This window comes from Varanus komodoensis, unplaced genomic scaffold (assembly GCF_004798865.1).
Source record: "Varanus komodoensis strain SLA01 unplaced genomic scaffold, ASM479886v1 scaffold31, whole genome shotgun sequence".
In the NCBI taxonomy this organism is placed as follows: Eukaryota; Metazoa; Chordata; class Lepidosauria; order Squamata; family Varanidae; genus Varanus; species Varanus komodoensis.
The window spans coordinates 6,559,153-6,581,038 of record NW_025335780.1 but is presented as its reverse complement, the minus strand read 5'-3'; the positions used below and the strand labels follow the sequence as shown (position 1 = coordinate 6,581,038).

Genomic DNA, 21,886 nt, shown 5'->3' with positions numbered 1-21,886 from the left:
TATAAACATACACCCACCAAAAATAATAAAGATTTAATCATGATATTGCTACTATACTTTCAAAAAAAGTTTCAAATTAAATCATCCCGAGGGGATGTTAGTCTGGTCCATGTATCCAATCAGGAAGGATATCTCAATTACAATATGGAGTAAGGAGTCCAGTAGAAGATGAGATGAAAAAGATGCATTAAAAAGCACCACCAGCACATGGAATGACAGTAAAAATATCAATCTGAATTTTGTATAGCAGGGAGTATTATTGCAAAATGTAAGGAAGACATTCCACAGCTTGAATTTAGCAATTACAATCATACAATACATGAATAAGATGGCTAAATTTAGATGCCATTCTAAACTTACATTTACACAGAAATAGGTTCCACTGAAATAAGTAGACTTGGTTCAAAATTAAGTTCCATAGGATTGGAGTGGAAGTCTTGCTATTGGTATACAATTATGAAACTAAATTACCTAAGGGAATGTATCGCCATGCTGGACAGCTGTCTATGAATGCAAGTTCTCAGGAGTCACGTGGCATGACCCATTTTTTATTTACTGTTTACCACACAAATCTCACAGGAAACCACATAAATCCCATAGTGAACAGAGAGCTGTTCAGACCAACTGTTGAGATTTATGAAATGTGGAAAAATATTTAATCAAGTTTCAAGTGTTAAGTGCTTTAGAAAGATTTAAAACTAGGTTTCATTATAACTCTAGCCGTAGATCTCATCACCAAAATGTATTGTTTTTAACTGCTAGAACACAGACTGGGTTCTGGTTTTCAGGAGGGACCAGAGTGCTAATTTATTCATCTAGTTGTCCTTAACATGTCCAGACCTCGGAAAGCAAACTAACTATTATCAGCCTTCTCTTCAAACACATTTAAAAGTTAAAGTATCAGGAATATAATGCTCTAACTGCCCTGCAATTTAGTCATTTTAAACTCATGGGACACTCACGGGTCCCGCAAAATCTCACATCACAGGATTTCTAATATACTATCTGTGGCAATCATCTTGATTTTTCTCCAGTTGGGCAAGTAGTCACCATAACTCTTTTTCATGTACCACATGTTATTAAGATTTGAAATGCCCATTTGTGCAGGCTAAAATAGACATTTTATAGAACATGTCAAATGCCAGTGGGGTCTTTTTTCCTTCAGAACAGGAAATAACGATCACATTCCAGAGAAATGATCCCAGCTTAGGAACACTCTTTCCCCCTTTTGGGTACAAGGAAGAAAAATCCAGATACTTATTTAGGGCATTTCAGTGCAGCATATTGTACTGTTGTACCACTGCACTGATGACTGATGTGCTAGATCACTAGCGCCGGTCGTACAGATGTGTGATCCCTCTTCTGGCTCTAGTCATAGTGGACTACCAACCTTGGCTTGAGGAAGTTTAGAATTTAGGAGCTATGCTGGGAGTCTGTGGGAAACCATTCTGTCTAAACTCTTCTGCAGAAATAAACCCAGGTCTATGGGGCTGTAGGCCTTGAGTCACCACCAGGAATATCTCTAATGGCACCCAGTTTTTCTACCCCTCTTTAAGTTTTATCTTTTTTAACTGTGAGGTTGGCTCTCTGGTTGCTCTCTTGTTTAGCCATCAACATCTAAGGTTGTTCTATCTCCAAAATATAAGATAGTATAACTGGAAAGATGCTATATGAAGGATATTAGACCTACATTAGACAGCTTTCCCCACGTGCCTCAACAAACAAGGAGAGAGGATCAGATCAGCCACAATAGCCCCATATAAAACCTCCTTTCCAAAGCAGCAATTCTGGTGCCCAGCCTGAAGTCAGGCCACAGATCTTTTAACTTCCTCACACTTTTCATTGATCTGTACTAAAGCCTCATGACATATTTTTCTTTTCCCTTTTCAAATAATATTTTTGTCATTTGTCATGGATTAGTCAAATGTGCAACCCAAAAGCTCAACACCTTTCTAAGCGAATGGTCTCTAGAAAGGTAGTATTAAAGACTCATCTTTAAGGGATACAAAAATCTCATACCAAATACTGGCAGTCTGGTGTTTGAGAGATCTCATCGTCCATAAATGTATCGCAGAGTGGTCATCAACTGAGCCACATATAACTATAAAAGCTAATTAGCTCACATCTTTAAAAAACAACACAACACTGCAGCCTTAGTTCTAAGTGTAAGAAGCATGTTTTGGCATTTGTGACAGTGCGACTTTTCAAATCACGCAAGATAGTCATTATGTTTGTCCACAAGTGAATTTAAATACTTGCAGGGAAAAAGTTTCAAGCCAGTTTCCCTTACTGGTATAGGCAGAAAGCCCATGAAGGCAGGCAGAGAGAGTCTTATTTATGGAAACATTTTCCACAACAGCAGTCCAAAGAAAACCACTGAAGTCAAAATAAGAAACAAAGCAGGTTTGGTCTCCTAAAGCAACAACTAATAGACAGGTTCCTCATGTTGCTACACTTTCCAGCAGCCACAGAGAATTGGGATGGAACAAGGTCAGAGACTGCTCCTCCATCCTCACTCCTACAGAAAATTTCCATTCTGCTAACACTAAACATTCATCTTCCATTAATGATATTGGACAGAGCCTCTTTCAGTCAAAAAGCCAGATACTACTTTATGGCAAAATAAAGGTGAACAACTAGCATAGTATTGCCTTTTAAGAGTGCACTGATTTTTCTGTAATACCAAGATTCATTACTGAAAGATTCATGAAATAATATTACTTAGTTCAGTGACATCCCCTGAGCCATGACAACTAAGTGGCACATGATCATACGGCATGCTTAAAGGATTGTTCAGTTTCTCATGTAATAAAACATCTTTTTCAAGCTGTAAGGAAGAGATACTTCATGTGTTTATGTTCTAGCTTTATAACTGTGTGTGAGGGAGTTTCATATTATGCTTAACTATACATCTTTCTGTGCAAAGTTATGGCTGAAGACACATGGTAAATAACCAGGATGCGCCAACTGTTGACTGGTGCCAATTTTCTTATGAAACCAGATCACTCCTACGGCTTGGAGTTTGAGATCTTTAGCGGGAGAAGAAGAGCACTTCTTCAAAGGAGGAATAGTCTCATGAGTACCACTTATTCTTGTTTCCATTTGCAGCCTTGTGCACCATTTCTCACACCATTTTTGAGGGTCCCCAACACATAGCACTGGAGGCTGCAACAAGTTAGTATATTTCATAACTAACACTTAAAGTTTAGGAAGCATTTTTTCTTAATTTGTATTTTCCTTATATGGTTAACACCACTGATTCTCCTTACCTGGCACTCATGACACACCTTAGGCAATATTTTTTGCAATTGCATAAGCCCACACAATTTTTCCAGCTATTATGCAAGCTATTAATTGCTTCACACAGAGAAAAAGGCTAAATGTAAGACTGAAACAACAGATTCTGAAATCCCTTTTTGTTTTAAACAAGCAGCTACTATTTTATATATGGTCCTAATTTGATTTGTACTTCATAAACAGGTATTGGACTCCAAACCTGAGTCTCCCAAAAGAATCAAGCTATAATAATTGTACTTGACTAGAAAATTAGGTGTTAGTTACACTCCTCGTCACAAGGTCTGCCAGAGGCATTTCTTAACTGCCAGTCAGGCCAGGCAACATTCCATGTACTTTATGTAAACAAATGTGTTTGAAAGCTTCAGATTATACCAACATTGGTAACTAGGGTCTGGTAAGCACAATGTGTTTTTTGCCTTTGTGATTGGTCTCAACTATTGTGGGTATGCTGTATACAGACAAGTGCTGTTTATTAATTTGAATACCCTATCCTGTAACTTCAGGGAAGCTTAAAATAATTTAAGACTTCCTTCTCTTGGCTTCTGGCCTCACTCTCTGTGCACCGCGTAGACCAAAAGCAATGGAACAGACATTTATCTCTCTTCCACTCTATCCTGCTCCACTTAAATGAATAAGTGATACGTGAATGAGATGATCTACAAGCCAAGAAGCCTAACATCAACAGCTAGAAACAGTAACTACAGCGCTATCAAATTTAGCATATTGGACAATTGCCAAGAAAGTGCAACATAGTCACATTTTACACCCAAAGAGGATAAAGCTCAAAAAATGAGGCCACAAATAGTCAAGCTGGTCAGACATCTCCAGAAAATTTGGGAATTATTCAAAATCACAAAATAGAAGTTCAGTTAAACTGCAGTCCACAGATCAGGAAAGACACTGCCAAATCCAAAAGGATACCATGCAGTTAATGAGCTGATTCAAATATGCTAATTAGAGGTATACATATGTTCTTCGGAAAAAAATCTTGTACAAAGGACAACACAAAATACAGGTAGCTTCCAAGTAAAGAATGAGGTTTATTCCTGAGAACCTCCCTAAGTCAAATTTGTATGTAAGTCAGATCATATGAGTTTGTCTTAGTATGTGTATATATTTTACCTTTCTATGCATATAAAACACTTAAGAAACATTTCCATATTCACGAGAACATCTTAAATGCAATACAACATTGCAGTAATCATAATAATTCAGTAATAATAAAGCAACTACAAGTACTGAAGGAAGAGAAAGGGTGAGACAATCTATACGTATGTATGGTATGTAGTAATAAAAAAAACCCCAAATAAAAAGAAAAGTTCTTGAATTAACATTAAGCCTAACATTAAACAGGATGATGGAGATGGACCTGTGGCTGGAAGGCCACTGTTTGATCATGCTGCTGGAGGGGGAGGCAGTTACCACTGGACTCTAGGGTCAGGACGCTGAGGAACAAAAAGCCATGAATACTGTATCTTTAGGGAACCACATGGCCACTGAGACACAAGTCACCAACTGTGTCACGTAGTTTCCTAGAGATAGCCCTGACTATCCTTAAGGAACTATGCAGTCACTGATGACATGTCGCCAAACATATTGCATAGTTCCCTAGAGATATTCATGGCTTTTCGCTAGAGATATTTCATACAGGGTTTATGGCAGTCCATGTATCCATAAGTATGGGTTGTTTGTAACCCAGACATTCGTAACCTGGGGACTACCTTTAACAGGAACATGCATGCAAGACAACATAAACTGAGTGCATTGCTTTAAAATATGAGTAAGAATGACATTAATTTAAATACATCAGGATAAGAACATCAAATAAATTAACTTGGACAGTTGGATAACAAGGGAGCTAAAGGGGTGCTAAAGGAGGATGAGGAGGATGTTAAACCATGGTCAGAGGAGACTTCTTGGAGAACAATTCTGTGTCTCCACATGCTTCATTTGGATGTAAGATTACATGTCTATGTGAGTGTGGAGAGCAGATGCTACTGCCAAAGCAACAAATTCACCAGTAGAGGCAAGGTAAGCAGAAGGCACAAAATTAGAGAGGAGGAGCATACATGCAGCCCACAGGCCATAGGCTGCCTGCCTGTGAAGAAGCAGTCTTGCTTAAACAAACAAAAGAGTAACAGAGCATCTTAAAGGTAAGTCCTATCTCAATAACTTTTTAGAGTTTGTTGAGCATATTACTAAGAATGTGGCTAGGAATAAACCAGTAGACACTGCACTGCTGTACTTTCAAAAAGCTTTTGACAAGGCCCCTCACCAAATGCTCTTAAGATAACTTAGCCGCCACGAAGTAACAGGATGGGCCCCCATGGAGTTAGTAGGAAGAAAGGGCAGCACCTCGCATTGCCCACTGCTAGAACAACAAGAAGCCAGTAGTTCCCAAAATAAGCTGAAATAAGTGGAAATTCTTGTTTCCAGCTCCGGGCTGGTACCAAAGTTTCACATACCTGTCCTGTTGAGGAAACAAGTGTTTCTGTTGGTTTCTAGAGTTGCTTTGGGAAGTACTAGCTTTTTGTTGCATTAGCAGTTGGTCCCTCCGGCATAACAGAATTAGCAGAGGTGCAACGGCACTGTTATCTATTGCCCGGCAGGGAGGAATAAATGGAGTTATTGCAGAGGGGGTGTGGCCTCCTGCGTTTTGGCACTGTTCCTTTTAAATTTGTTCAGATCTAGAGTTGAGGTGGCCAGCTTTTTCAGGGTAGAAAAGCCAAAAAAAAATTGAGATACTGAATGAAAAAATAAATGGCGAATGCAGCTCAATGGAGGTCGGAGACACACAGAAGGCTGATCTCCTAACTTCACATATATACCAGTATGGTCTGGCTTGGCAGCAATAGACCCGGGAAGGGAACGTGGGTTATGACTAAATTAAAGGGACCAAAAGGGTAGCAGTGGTGAACAAGGTGAATGTCACGGTAGGGAACATTGGGGAAAGAACTGAAGAGAAAACTACCAAGACTGTAATTTTTTTACAGTGGCATTGCAAATCTACACTGCATTCACACCTGTACAGTGTATAGTCCTGATTGCTGGTTCTGGAAAAGATACAGAATAGTGCAACCCAAATGGTTACGGAATAGAAGAAGTTCCCTATAAGGAAAAGTTAATAGCTGGGCTTTTTATTTTAGAAAGAGGGTGAGGGGTAAGTGATTGTGAGACATTAACTGGACAGGGAGAACCCCATTTTCTTACTTGTTAAAAATCTGGCTGAAGGAATTTTAACTTAAATGTTGGTTTTAAACAAACAGCTAGGTGGTAAGTTCACTAATATGTTAACTGTTTTAAAATGTGTTTATTTCCTTCTGACTTAATTCTGTGGTCACATTCTAATTCTTAGTTTATATTGTTCACTGTTATACAGTTGAGAAAACCCAAGAATTACAGTCAAAATGTTGCATCCTAGTAAAAGACCTAGTGAAAGCCATAGAAACATAGAAACAGAGCGAGTCAGAAGGGCTCTCCCGGGCCAACTAGTCTGACCCCTGGCTCTAACCAGCTCCGCTCACGACATGCCCACCGTGTGGATGTCCAGCCTATCCTTGAACACCCTCACCGATGTGGCCTCAACCACCTCCTGTTCTGACCATTTCTACAAACTTTAAAAAAAAATCTCATAAGTCGGAAACTCATAATTTCTTTCATAAAATTTCCAAACTGATTTGCATTCACATCCAAAGCCAAATGGTATTAGAAACTGGTGTTTTATGTTGCTGTTAACAACTTCACAAGTATGAAAATGGCCAATGATAAACCAGGGCTGCCTTACCAAGTCCTTTCTCACGAGAAAAAATAGCTTCAAAAGCATAACTGCTGTTACATTGAGGAAAACCTGCACCACCGATTATCTTTTAATACTAATATAACAGACTTAAGAATAAAACAATAAATGATTTCTGACTTCTTAATGGGTTATCATTTCCACCTGGGAACACTAAGAAAAGCAGCTCCAAGACTGAAGGAGCTAAGTGAACAGGGAGTCGTGCAGCTAACTGCAGGAGGGAGAGAAAGCAGGTAGTTAACTGTCTGAACAAAATTCTTGTGAGGGCAAATTAACAGTTGCCATGCGAAATGTCCATGCTGTCATTAAACAGAATGTTCCAAATTCAGCATAGGTGCCAAAGGAAATCTCTAACCTTTGCCAATGCATTCAATACAGACAGTCACTGTATTATACTTTGGGCAAAGTTCTACATTTGTTAGGAAGTTTAGGATTTTTCTGCTATGTTTTTGAACACTTTATTAGAAACTTGGCATTTCTTCTGTGTTCTAGGTGCAATTTCTGCTCATTTTCTCAGTCAATCAAAAAGCAATGAAAACTTTCACATGGGAAAAAAATACTTTGAAATTATAAAGCAGAGTAGCTGTTCTGAGCAAGTCGTTCCAGAGCTTAATAGATTTTAAAAAACAAACAAACAAACAAACACAGACAGAAAGCCCAAATCTTAGCTGTATTTATCCAAATGTTTACAATTTTTCTCTTTTTAAATATATGCAAAGAAGGAAGAAAGTTGAAAGTGCTTACTGTTCTAAGAGCTGCTCATATTTTCCACAGGCATCTTTTTCGGCTGCAACAGCCCTCTCTTTTTCAGTCACAGCATTATCTCGAGCTTCTCTTAGATTTCTGAAAGGTAACATTTTAAAGTTCTTTTTATTCTCAAGTGCGTATTCACCAGCATGTTATGGTCTGGTATGTTGGAACTGATCTCCAACATAGCATAAATTGATCATCAGAATAGACTGATTTTCATGTTTCATCCACTTCTCCCGTTCAACGTTTCATTTAAGCTTTCAGTCCACAATCACAGATTTTCTCAAAAAAGACTTGCAATACTCTTTTTCAATACTCAAAGGTGGGAGATACTTGAACTAGGGACTCAAAGATCAAGAGACGGGGAATGTGTCATGGAGAGTCACTGCTACTGGAGGACAACTCATTTCCACCTGTCTTACCCCCACCTGGCAAAGGATGCCTGCTGCTTGTGGTCCTTTGAAAGAGACTAACCTGGGAGTGCTAGGCATTTCTACCTGTCTCACTCGCACTCATGCGCACACCCCTTGAAGCCTGACAGAGCTTGCTGCTGGAGGATGGGTGCTGGAAGGGGGGCATGGTGGAGAGCCTTCTTCACACCCCACCACCGTGGAGCCTGCTGCCCGGGGATGGGCTTTTGGAGGGGTGAACTGAGTAACGTCAGGGCTATTGCGTTCGTATGGCGATTGGTGGTGGGTGATGGGTTTTGCCTCCCCAGGTGGTGGACAGGTCGTGGGAACCAGTCAACCACAGTCTGTAGGCCACTTGGGGAGAAACTGCAGTTGCCTTGGAACAAAGATCTATATATTCTTACAGGGAGTGCTCTCTTAGGGGCTACACTTCACGAAAATGAGTAGGCATACAGCTCGGGCAGAAGCCTGGTTGGGTATGTAGGTGGTAGCAGTGAAAAGGGACCATCTTTTTTCAGCTTGCTGATGCGCCCTTACCTGATGAAAAAGGATTTCAGCACAGTCATTCATGCCCAATTGCCTCTGGGTTAGATTACAGTAACATGCACTACGTGGGGCTGCACTTGAGAAATGTCTCAGAATTGCTGCCAGGAAACTGACAGCAATGAGGCAGAACACATTTTGCCTGCATCGCTTGATCTCGGCTGGCTATCGGCTTGTTTCGAGGCTCAGTTCAAGGTTCTGTTTTTAACCGTAAAGCCCTAAATAGCTTCCGTATAGGCCGATGTGCCTGAACCTGCCTAATCTTGGCAGCCAAGGAGGGTCAGGCCTGGTTGAAATCTGGACAGGACACTTTAAAATGTTGCGAATGGCCCAAAGAGATTGGCTATTGGTGGTATAGAAGTATAACGTAATAATAATAAATGGTTTGGGCCTCGTAAGAATTCCATACGTCTTCCATATGCATTTTCCTGCATGCTGTGCTCAGCATCTATGGTACAGATGATACAGATTCTCCAGGTATCTGAGGCACGGTGGCCAGCAAAAAAGCAGCAGGGCCTTTTCAGTGGTGGTGCCCACTCTATAGAATACCCTCCTAGCTGAGATTTTATGGTTTCATGGGGTTTAGGTATATGGCTAAAACCAAGCATTTAAGGAAGACCATTAGCTGAAAAGGTTTGCTCTCCATGCTTAGTATGTGTTGAGAATCTTTCTCTTTCTTCTTCTGGTCTATGATACAATCACCAAAGGCAAACCAATATAATTCAAAATAAGAGTAATGTACTGAAGGAAGAATTGTTCTTATTCTATTTTAGTGCTACTTGCTCTCAGTTATACTGTCATTTGGCCAAAACTGATCTGAGTTCTTCAAGAAGCAATGAAGAATGTTGTGGGCAGAGGGGATGCTGCCAGAAGTCATCAGGTCTGTTGAAATGTGGCGTTCACAGAGTATTTCACTTGGATTCAAAGTCACTTTCATGTAAAAAACGCATTTATAGTCAAATTAATTTCATTTATTCCTCATATTGTTTAATCTGAGATCTAATCTATGTTGAACAGGGTTGCATCTTGCGGCACTTATATGTACTGCATTAAATTTGTGTTTATGATGTACATTTATATAATGAAGAAGTACAGCATGGAAGCCATATACAGATTTTACTTTGCTATTTCTTTGTTTTTGTTCTGTATGGCATCTGCTGCATTAAGGAGTGCTATTTTTAGATTAAAAGCATTTCAGGCTTTTAGCTTGAAAACATTAGGCTCAATTCTCATATTACTTTTCGATGTGGATGCTTCTTCACAAGGTGACTTTCTCCATATCAACATCATACAGTAAATATTTCATGTGAATGTTGTTTGCACTGATGGGGCATGCTAGACATCACCATGAAGAACAATAATGAAATGAAATAGATTCCAAGACAGACAGATACATTTTTAGATAGCCCAAAAGAAAAATAAGCCACATAAATGGTAGCCAAATTAATTGGAAACCAGTTTATATTCTCCCCAATTCAAATTCTTAACTTGCCTAAATTCCTACAGTAGCCTGTTACAAAATTATCTGAACAAATCATAAGACTGAGTTGCTGAGACAGAATTTATATGCTGTTACGCTGATTCACTTATGTGCTGAGGACTGGCCAATGTCACTGTATTATCTGAAGGAATTATAAAATGAGAAACAATCTGGAACTAGGCATGATATATCAAGTAAACTGAGGACAAGAAGTACATATAGCCTTGATACAGTCTGATTTTGTTATGTACCTGAGACTTCAAAACTAGATATGTATCAGTTCACAGTAAACCACTAGTGGCCCGCCCACAGCTTCATGGAGTTCCCTTTGTAAATTAGCATAGGAATAAAGCCCAAGCATAATTTAATGATGCAGTATAAAATAACTACGAAAATCTAAGTGTGCTGATCTGGTAATGGTTTCATGTTGAGTAGGAAAAAGGTTCCCAGGTCACTCATATATTCTCCGTATCCAACTTTTGAGAGCTCGAGAACAATTGTACCCATATTCATGCCAGGGGACATTTCTGCTGCCAGTATCTCGATTTTTCTTTCTGCTCTTGGTGTAAATTCAGCTGTTGAGAAGGAGTAATACCAAGAACAGCAATGTCACTTGGTATGAATACTGGTCTTTCCTTTCCGGCAACAACATTGGTAAACATAGACTTTAAAGTGAACTGTGATGAATTGCTCTGGTTGTGTGCCTGCTATAAACATACACCCTAATTAATCTTAAAAGGAAGTCTGTATGAATTTGAAGGATTCCAAAACTGAAATACCCACAGATGGCCCTTAATGCTGACTCACCGTTTAGCTTGCTCCCAATTCTGCCTCTACCTTTATCACCTCAATCCTTCTCCAGGATTCCATTAGACAAGTCTACAATTTATCATGCACACTCGTACCTCCTTTTCAGAAAGGAAGATGGGAGATGGTTCCCACAGTTATGCCAGGCCCTGGAGACACTAAGAGCATCTCTGAAATACAGCATCACATCACAGGCAAAATCTTGATACAGCATCATGTCACGTTCAAGATCTTACACCTCCGCTTCAGGGAGGGGCAAAACTAGATGACAAGCACATGTTTTGGCTGGCTATCAAGGAAACCAAGCCAAGAACTGCACCTTGCCTAAAAAGAAAATATTTAAAGCTGGGAGGGAATTGAAAAAATTCAACTACCTCTTTCAAAGGAGCAAGAGCAACCATCTACTTCAAGTGGGTATTTCTGCCTTCCTGTAGGCAGAAAATCTAAAAGCAAGAGAGGTTAAATGTTTGTCAACTACTACAGCAGGAATGTAGCACCTCAGGTCCCAACCCTGGCCTTCCTGGAAGGCCAATTTGGGACTCTGGGATCCCCCAGATTATAATACCTCCCTTCCTTAAACCTGAACCTTATTTCCCCAACCATTAAAAAAGGTAGTAGTTTCCCAGCTTTTGTGCAGCTTTCCCTCCTTCTAAGAGGTTTAAATGTCCCTTTAAAGGCTTAAATACTTGGAATAAGAGCATTAACCTAAATATGCCAATATTTTGGCTCTGAACACAACTGGAAGTGGCCCTTGAAAGCTTCTCTGAAATGTAATTCAGCCCTTGGTCTGAAAGATGTTCTGTAGCACTGTTCTAGAAGATGGCAGTCAGATCCTACCCCATTTTCCATCAATATACAAACACTGTACAGGACTTCAAATACTGTTCCAAGAGCAGAAATTTCCGAACAATTCACGGTTTAAAAATTGACTATAATTCTAAAAAATAATACCCCTCTCAGTGAAAAACATTTTATGGATAATCTGAAAAGTTATACATGGTTAGGTCTGTTTTCACTTTCTCTGAATGAAGAAATGATGTATGTTCACCTAACAAATAATAATGGGAAAACCACAGCCAAAAGCAAAGCCAGTGAGCAGCTGCAAGCAGAAATGGGGCACAAACAATAGCTTGAAAAATAAGGATGTGAAAAACAGTGAGTGGGATAAAGCTAGGGTCACTTTACATGGTTGTGCAGTGTCTGATTCTGATTTACACATTTAAAAAAAGTAAACCTAAGATGTTTGAAATGTTCACCTAAAACTGTGCATGAACACAACAAAGGAGTATTTGGAAACAATGCCACAGGGAGCTGAGAATGATAATTGTTCTACTAAGGGTGCATTCAGTGGCAAACCCAGATCTGTTGTTGTGTGTGAAACAGCTCCTGGAGAACAGCTCAGGTGCAACACACAAGCCCAAAGACATCACGGGGATGCTGAAAGGAACACTGTAATTATATTATTATAATTCTAACAGAAGAATGATCTTTAAGAGAAAGGAATTCACCCTGTCTCATATTAGAAAAAAGGGTCTCTTAGAGCATCTCTAGGGGAATTAGTCATAGCTGCTTGTATAGTTACAGATAAACTTTAGAATTCTTACTGCTTGAAGTAAGAAGGGGGCGGCAGAGGTTGAGGTGGCCGGATGGAGTCACTGGGGCAGAGGGTGTGGGCTTGAGTGGACTCTGAGAGATGGTGGAGGACAGGAGAGCCTGGAGGAATGTTGCCCATGGGGCCGTGATGGGTCAAGCATGACTTTGCAACTAAACAACTGCCTGAAGTTGGCAAAACATTCCCTGTTTTCAATAACTACAAGTCCTACTCAAATGCTGAAGAAAGGAAATTTACTAATTATATTGGTAACTCATGGTTTATTTAATCCATGAATTATTGAGTTCTGGGTTGTCATGAATTGCAAATCCAGGCACTCTAGCAAACCATGGTTTGCTAACCAGGAACAACTGAGAAGGAGAACCTACTGCTGGTTGTGGGATTGTGAACTCTGGGCCATTTAAACCATGGGTTATAGTTATGTGTTGCCCTGAACTGTAAGTTGTTCATTAGTTAATTCAGGTGGCAGATAAAGGTAACACAAACAACAACAAAACAACCCACTGATCATGCCATTGCTAAAACACTGCAAAGGCTTTTGGGCTACAAAGAGGAAGCTGGCAAGAGGAAAACAAACAAACAAAGCAGGGATTGAAAAATGAAGAAACCAACCAAAGTTAACTGTCTTCCAGTCAAACTTGGGTAGGGCAACAAAGCATGAGTTAAATCAAGCATGTACCATGTCAGCATTATGTGCAAACAGGATCAGCGTTCTCACTTCTCTTCTCAAGTGGCAACTAGGTCCAGATTTTTTTTTAACTTCTTCAGACTGTCCAGCCCACACATGGGCAACTTTGTGCCCTCCAGATATTCTGAGCTACCAGAATCCCTGCTCACTGGCAAGGACTTCGGAGAACCGTAGTACAAAGCATACGAAGGGTACCAAGTTAGCTGCCCAGGTTTCGCAGATTTTGTTTTCGGCTGCAGCAGCACCACCACCACAATATTAAGGTATGATGAATGCGTGAAGTTGCCATATGCTGAGTTTATCACTGTCCTGTTTTGACTGGTTCTGTGCACTCCAGCAGGCAGCAACTCTTTGACTGGAGGAGTGTGACCTGATAGATGAGGTTAAAAAGTGGCTAGAATGGAATAAATCATTACTTATACTGCTTTGCCATGAGTCCCTATTATAAGATATTACAGGCCTTGATCACATCTTGATCACAAACTGTCCTGAGTTTGATTTAAAAATTAACACAGGCTGTCAAATAAGGCTTTCAAAGCATTAAACTTTGAGTTTTTATCAGGAACACTAAAAACGTACTGTTTATACAATCAGAATTTACTTCAGCAGAAGCTTATTCACTTGCAGGCTACGGCTTTGATTTCTCCTTACATTACATGCTGATCAAACTATTATTTCCCAGCTGCTGAGAGGCTGGAGGACTTTTCTGCTGCATCCTTGATTTTACATGCAGACGTGCTGATCAGTAAATCGTATTAGTAGGCATTCTTGCTTGATGGAGGGTTGGAGAACTGAGTTATGGCAGAAGCAGCTGCCACTGGTGATGCAATGCAATCTACTCACCACGCTGACTAGTGATACCTAGAATCCAACATGAAAGAATGATACTTAGAGCAGACTCTATGGGCCTCTTCCAGCCCCCTGAGCTGCAGGCGGAGGCAAACGGTGCAGGGCTACAGAAGACCTCACTGCCAGCATGGCCACCAATGGGTCAGCCGTCTGCAATGGCTGGGGGCGTCCACCCTTTTGGACCAAAGGTATGAGGCAACAATGGCCGCTCTGCTGTCTCCTAGTGCACACTGCCACACACTGAAGTCATTTGGGTGTTGATTCTAGATGCAGATGCCTGGGATGCTAGATTCTGTGGAACTTTCTGCATCACCAGGGCAGCTCTTGAAAACATGGCAGCAGAAATCGGCCCGGTAATTCATTGTTGAGACAAGGAATGAGGGAATTCAAACTAGTAAAAAAGCAGAGGCTGGCTCTGTACACACCCACTTTTGACACTGGGTATTTCCCTCGCAGCACTATCTTGTTAGTTGGAAAATCCAGTGCGAGTGAGATCTTGAGAAACAGTGGCTGTTCTGAGCAAACGCTCTCTCTCCGATGCCATAAAAGTAGGTGATGAGCCAAGAACCTGAACTATGCTTCCCTCATGTGGTAAGGGCACTGGATTCTTCACAAAACTACATGTTAGCTCTGCTTAGGAAGGGTGCAGTCAGTTCTGTAACTAGTGCTTTATGGTATGACACTCCATGTACCCATGGACAATAAAGGCACATTTATGAAAATATACAGTGGTGTTTTGGGGGGAAAGCTATGACACTGCTACAGTCTGGAATTTTCCATCAGCAGGTAGGTTAGCGACAGGATCATTCTTCACCAGCATCCTCGGTGCACCAGCTCACTCTCGGCAACCAGGCTTCTGCACTCCAACCATGGCTCATGCATCACTCTGAGCTTCAAGGACGCTTGAACAGAAAAGGCTCAGCTACTACCACAGTCATGCAGGACTCTTTGTAGAGTTCATGTTTGGCCACTTCAGTACTGCCTCTATGTATTTCTGGGTGTAGAAGAAGACCTTGTACCAGATACCACTGCTGCCTGCTGGATTCTATACAATACTTGTGAATCATGCTTCTGTGGGACAACTTCCAGCCTCCAGGAGTTGGAGCTCAGAAAAGGAATTCTTGCTTTCAGGGCTCCTGATGGACATTCCACGGTTCTTGCCCTTCAGCCCATACGGGAGCAATGCCATCACTGGGCTGGAGTCCATTTGGCTAACTTCCACTCATTGTAAAACTTGTTCCCCAAGTCCATCTTGGAAGGTTTAATCAAGTTATATACTGATGCCCATGTGGCACAGTTACAAATATCCTCAATGGAGGACTTATGTATGGAAATCAGAATTCACCTTGGGTATAAATGATGGATTTGGCCAAAGCACCACTCCACTGACATGAACAACACTTAAATGAGAATTAGAGGACACTGCTCCCAACTTCAACACCCTGCAGGCAGGCAGAGCAGCCACTTAAAATCTTGTTTTGAAGTGAAGTCTACGCTCAAAGGAATTCTTTCAAAACAGATGGCTATACTTGATTATGCTTTAGGTTGGGACTGGTGTTAAGAGAGACCTAGTCATTTTGTATGTCCTCAGTCCTGAAAAGTTCCTGCAAAGTAGCCAATCAATGCTGCCTTTCTGCACACTGGCTCATGTGTAGGGAACATACCTATGTATTAGGAGCTGAAGTTAAGTTTCTAGTTAGGGTTCAGAAAATGTGAGTGTCTGGGCTGTGGTGGAAACTGGAACTATCCTGGACAGGGCCAGCAAAGAGATTTGTCAACAACAACACCCTGAGTGTTACCACTGTGCATGTTGTCAAGGATTTAGGATTAGGCTTCAGCTTTGGGCTAAAGTTATTAAAATCTGGACCCCTGCGCATGCCCAGGGCAGAGCTAGACTAGAATGGGCAGAAAGAGTGATCAGCCAACAGTGCAGAGAGCAGGCCCATCTTTCACATGCTTAGGGAAATTCATCTGATTCTGAGAAGGAGGCAGAGGGTCACAGCTGGGCAGACAACTCTGTAGTTTCAAGGGTTCTGCCTGGAATAAGACTTGCTCCATTTCAAACTTTGATGCAAAATGAACGGCAACATCGCGTGAACATAGTGTGCAGTGCTGTCTGCACAGCTATCACTGAATGGGTTTGGGGTGCCCATGGGTATACCATACACAGGAACCGTGCAGTGCTTATGAAGGGCGCCCAGCAACAGAATTATCCTATTTCACCCACAAATGTTAGCTAGAATCCTAGCTAAAACACAGTGGGGAAGCCTCCCCTCCAAAAAGCAAGTTGAATACAAAGCTGCAAAAAGTGACAAATGGGTTTTAGGTTGCAAGTTGAAATTAAAGGTGAATTCTGGTTCTGCAAAGACTGCAAGTATCCAGTCAACATTTTTCAACTGTTGAGACTTAACTGTGTGCCCTAAAGATGGCATGCCGTGTACAGGAAGCAGCGCGTGCGTTTATCTAGAGAAATACTGAATGGGGAAGGAGTGCTAGGACCAGACCCAGACAGGACGGACATCCGCATCCTGAACACGTTTACAGGTGGACACATCCTCTCGTTTCCAGCCAAACTTGCTTCCATGTTAGTGAGATTAGGAACAGTGTGTATAGTGGAACACAGCACGACCGTGTTGTTCAACCCCTTTCAGAGTCGTACAAGTAGAAGCTAGTTATTTAAATGCTGCAGCAAGGTACAGTTTCAACACACTTAATGCAGTAAAGAAACAAAAAAGGCACGTATGTTTATAACAGAAATAGAAGGGAAGCCTGGATGACTCGCGGATTCACACACCCTTTTTTGTTCCACCAGGGATGAAAATAAAGCATTGTTTTTGAGATTCTTATTCACAACTATTCTTTTAAATCATAAAGAGATTCAGGATTTGGCAGTAAATAAACCGTAATTTCAAGATGAGGAAGAGAATTTCAGCCAACTGGTTCCAGACCAATACTCTTAGCTGTATTGCATGCGAAGAGTTTTGCATCTGTCAAAGCTCCATAAACAGACCTTAAAGCAGTTTTATGTAATGCGATACAAGTCTGGACATGGGATGCAAAGATTCTGTTAACCACCATGATGCAATTAGTGGCTGGGATGACTGGTGGAAGGAGAGAAAACAGGATGAAATGCCACATGCCTTCTTCCCTCTATGGATTCTTCCCTTTTCACAAGAGAGTACAGAACTATCTACAATATGACATTTCTTTCCCATCCATGAAAAGGCAGTTGATTACACAAGCCCGTGTTCTCTGCATTACCACCTGTCATATTTTTTATCAACAGTTCCTATTTCACAAACTGTATACATAAGTAGGGAATTATGACAGAGTTTGCTCATATTCTTTTGTGGAAGGAAAACAGTATTAAAACTTATCTTCCTTCAGTTCTGCCTTCACTGTTAAAATAGTGTTTTTAGAAAAAGGGATTCTAAAAGCAGGAAAAGTGATAGAAAATATGCTTTCTAAAACCCCAACTACAATTACAAATATAACGCTCCATGTCATTTATTTTTCATTTCCACTCTGAAAATTGAAATAAAAAGTTACAATGACCACTGGACATTAGAGAAAAGGCTTCCAGCTCCCTATTTAATATTTTAAAACTCTCTTGCTACATACTATTTTTTGCACTGGATTTTGGAAAATCCCACCCAAAATGGGCTAATCCTGAGGCAGATTCAGGATTTGTCCTAAGTAAAGCAAGGGTCCTCCGAATCCCTCCGATACAAATCTGGGTTCCTCCCGGGGGTGTCAGGAACAATTCAGAGAAATGCAGAAACATGACAGTATATTTCTCAAAATGTATATACACACCCTGGCATGCTATCCAGTATAAGGGGAAAGACGGAATGGAGAAATGGGAGGTGAGAGGTAAGTGGGTGAAGCTGTATTACTGAACAGTTTCAGCTCCAAATCAGGGAATACCTCTTCCAGGGCGCTCCTGTTTCTTCCAAAGCACAGTGGTTTTTTTGGTGTTTTTTTGGGGGGTGGGGTGGGGATGTGGTCAGAGGTACCAGAGGAAGCAACAGGGCTTCCCAGAAAGGCCTGCGTGAGAGCTAATTGGGGAAGCTCTATACATCCATGACTGCCTGTTCAGAGGGAGGCAGCTGCTGCTATCAGCCCCTCTTCTCAAGAAGGGGCATTTCTCCAAGCCCTCTCAAGGTGAGATCCCCCAGCACAACTGTACTGGCGGGAGAGCATCAAGTTCCTCCTGAAGGTGACGCCTGCCAGGAACGTCTAACAGGAGGCCATACAAAAGCTCCAGGAGTGAGGGAACGTATGTGGGGGTCAGGAAGAGCCTCTCTTGCCACCTCTGCTGCCTACTTTCCTGTCACGGGGAGAGCCAGGGAGGGACAGTGGCTCTGAACACTGGGCGCAGACTCAGGCTCGTGGGTTCTCCACTCAGCCATGGAACTCACTGGGTGACTTTGGCCCAGGCACAAACTCTTAGCTCAACCTATCTCACAGGGTTGCTGCTGCAAGGAGAAGATCGAGAAAAGGGGGAAGGGACTTATGTAGGCTGCCCCGTGTTGCTTGGAAGGAAAAAAAAAAGTGGGATATAAATATAATAAATAAATAAATATAGTGGAACCCTATAAAAGGGATATAAATATAATAAATAAATATAGTGGAACCCTGTGATGAGCTAAGTTATTTCCATGGAACAAACAGCAAGAAGGACAGCCATTTCTATCTGAAAGAATACAGGTTAAGGGGGTGCCGTGAGGGCCTTGCAAGCAGGTGGGGATTCATGGTTGCACCAACACTATTTCAACACTGCAGGTGGGTTCACACATCACACGAAGACACCCTGTGCAATAATTAACACAGGCCAGTGGTTCTCTGAACAACCCGCGGTATTCCCAACCACTGCTCAGGCCTGCCAGTTTGTCGTCCTCCTCGTTGCTCCCACTGATGCTGCCACATCAGCCCAAGGCAGCTCTGAGCAGAACTCCTTGTTGTCTGAGCAGCCTGTCCGCAACTGGTCCACTGGGGCTGCCGGCTCCCAAGGAAAAATCCTCCCCGTGCACACACTTTAGTTCACCAAACGGAAGGAATTTTCAGATCCCTTATGAATGTGGTAATGAATTTGTCCGCTTTTACATATATTTTCCTCCGGGAATTTTTGCTGTTGTGCAAAAGCACAAGACTGACGCTCCGATACTTAGCCCAACATACTGATATCCATCTCTCGTCACTGCCTTGGTCAATATCATGTTTAGTGCTTGCCTTTTTACTGAAGTAAAATTACTCCGCGGCAAGGCACCTTCCATCCAGCAACTTCTGGCTTTCCACCCCACTTCTCACGCTTCACTTTCCTCCAGGGAATGGGGCAGGGGGAGATGAACGGGGCTGAGGGAGGATGGAAGCAGCCTAAGAAAGAGCACAAGCAGTGGCGGGACGTTTTGCCACCTGGAACTTGTGATAAAATTCCCCCCTCTCCCAGAACACAATATCCACTCTCCAGTCACCTATCCTGCACTCTCGTGTGCCCTCTGGCACCTTCCCAGCCCCTACTGCTCCCTCTTGCTCCCCCCACCCCAACCTCTGTTTACCAGGCAGCTGCTGCTGCCTTATTTCCTTATTTAGTAATTCTCTATTTTTTCTGCCTATGCAGAGGTCGCAAAGCTTTGTCTTTCCCATTCTCAAGACTGCTCTGGGTCCTCACAGAGTCCAGAGGAATGCTGGGAAGGGGAGATAAGGAATGTGGGACAGCTGGAGGTCAGCTAGTTTCCAGACACCCAAAGCTTAAAAAAAAGACAAACTTTAAAAATTAAATTAGTGCTTTTTGAAAAGCAGCAGGGGCTGCATGCAGCCCACAAGCAGTGTGTTGCACACCCTGGGTTACATGACCCATTTTTTTTCTGAAAACAGTTCTTACCCACCTGTTTTCACGCTCATACATTTCTTTTGTAGCTGTTCGAAGCTGTTCGATTTCCTGGGATGTTTTTTGTCTTAAATGCTCCAGTTCATCATGCAGTTTGTTTTCATACTCCGTTTTATAATGATCTCTTTAAAATAATTTTAAGAGCAAAAATCAAAACATGTTAACAAAATCATTTATCTTTCCTAAAATCATCTATTCTGACTTAGATACAATAACAACTTTTTTTTTTTAAGAAAAAGCATTTTTCTGTCCTGAAATAAAAAGTAGCAACCTCATAAACAAACTAACAAACAAGCAAACTCCCCCATTTGGCCTGGATATTATCATCCCAAGTCTGAGTTCAATAGTGGCTAAAATGACAAAAAGAGTTGCTTATTCCACAAAGAAGCAGAAGATTTCTGCCTGCAAGTTACCAGTGCAACCAGCACTATTTCAGAATTCACACAGATACTTTTTCATATAAATCAGATTGTACTAATGGTACCATAATAATGGTATTAAGCTCTAAGAGTGCAAGTAAGCCTATAGGAGCTTCAGCACTAATGAAAGAAAAAGAATCTGAAGTATCAGACCTGAGAGTCATTTCAGAGATTTTGAAACCAAATTTATTTAGGACGTCAGGGCAAGCTATCTTTATCAGAATAAATATGCCAAATCTAATCAGAGAAATATATACATTAATTTCTGTGTGTGCACATCCTCTCACAATAATGGGAAAATTATTTCTCTTTATGTAGAAACTGAAACTAAAAACATTCAAGTAGAATCTAATTTCATTTAGATGTCCCTGGTTACTTCCGGTAAATGAACCATAAGCATTATGTTTAGTATAAATAATTTTATTCTACAACATTCTTACTCAATCATCCGTTGAAGGAATGTACTGAACTATATACCTGGATGTGACATATTTTTCATACATTTCTTCTCTGGCCTTTTTTGCATCTTCTAGCTGAACCTGAAGTCTTTCAAGACGATCTTCTTCATGAGCACAGCGAACACTGAGCTCCATGTTTTGACGGTTGAGGAAATCCTTATCTTTTTGCAGTAAGGTAACAGACTGTTGTAAATTTGCAACCTTTAAATAATAAAAAATTAGGGTACAATCAGTCTGCTTCTATGTATAATTCCACATTCCCCCCAAGAAACATTTTACTTCCATACTGTTTTATTTGGAATATTTATATATCACTGCTCTGCAGGGCAAAACCAGGATGCAATTCTGCAGCTGCCCACTGTTAGTGGTGGGACAGCTTACTTGCCTGAGTGACATGGATTTACATATATACAAATCCCTTTAATGTCACTGCCCCTTGTTCATTCTTCTTTTGCTAAAAGCAATACATTATAATCTTAGATTGTAACACACTACCACCTTCACTATAATTCTCCCTCATTCTCTCTTTCTCACTCTCTCTGAATGGATAATCCCTGGTTTGTTATTTTGCTTTGCAAATGAAAATTCTTATGTTTTCCTCCTTGATATCCACAGTAGGACAGTGAAGTATGGGTTCCGGTTTCTTTTCCATGAACTTTTCTCACTCTACTGGATCCCAATCATCCAACAAACTCAATATGAAAAGAATATGAATTTCCTAAGCTTCCACATATGGATTAGGATACTGCTCAGCAGATCAGAAATGCATTAAGTATACTCTCATTTATTAAAAACAGCACAGAAGCTATCTATAGCATGTACAGGAATTATACTACTTGAAAATGATACTCCCAAGAGATAGGAGCACACAAGGTTATGTGGCAGAC

General features: G+C 41.1%; 1 protein-coding gene across 3 annotated transcripts in view; it reads right to left on the bottom strand.

The window, feature by feature from the left end:
- Nucleotides 1-21,886, bottom strand: part of PIBF1 (progesterone immunomodulatory binding factor 1) — a 97,727-nt gene that overhangs the window by 56,776 nt on the left and 19,065 nt on the right. For all 3 annotated transcript variants that reach the window (XM_044437873.1, XM_044437875.1, XM_044437876.1), the window contains 3 exons: nucleotides 21,019-21,200; nucleotides 20,121-20,246; nucleotides 7,838-7,936 (listed from right to left, as the gene is read on the bottom strand). In XM_044437873.1, the coding sequence (XP_044293808.1) occupies nucleotides 7,838-7,936; nucleotides 20,121-20,246; nucleotides 21,019-21,200 (407 nt within the window). The remainder of the gene's footprint in view (nucleotides 1-7,837; nucleotides 7,937-20,120; nucleotides 20,247-21,018; nucleotides 21,201-21,886) is intronic.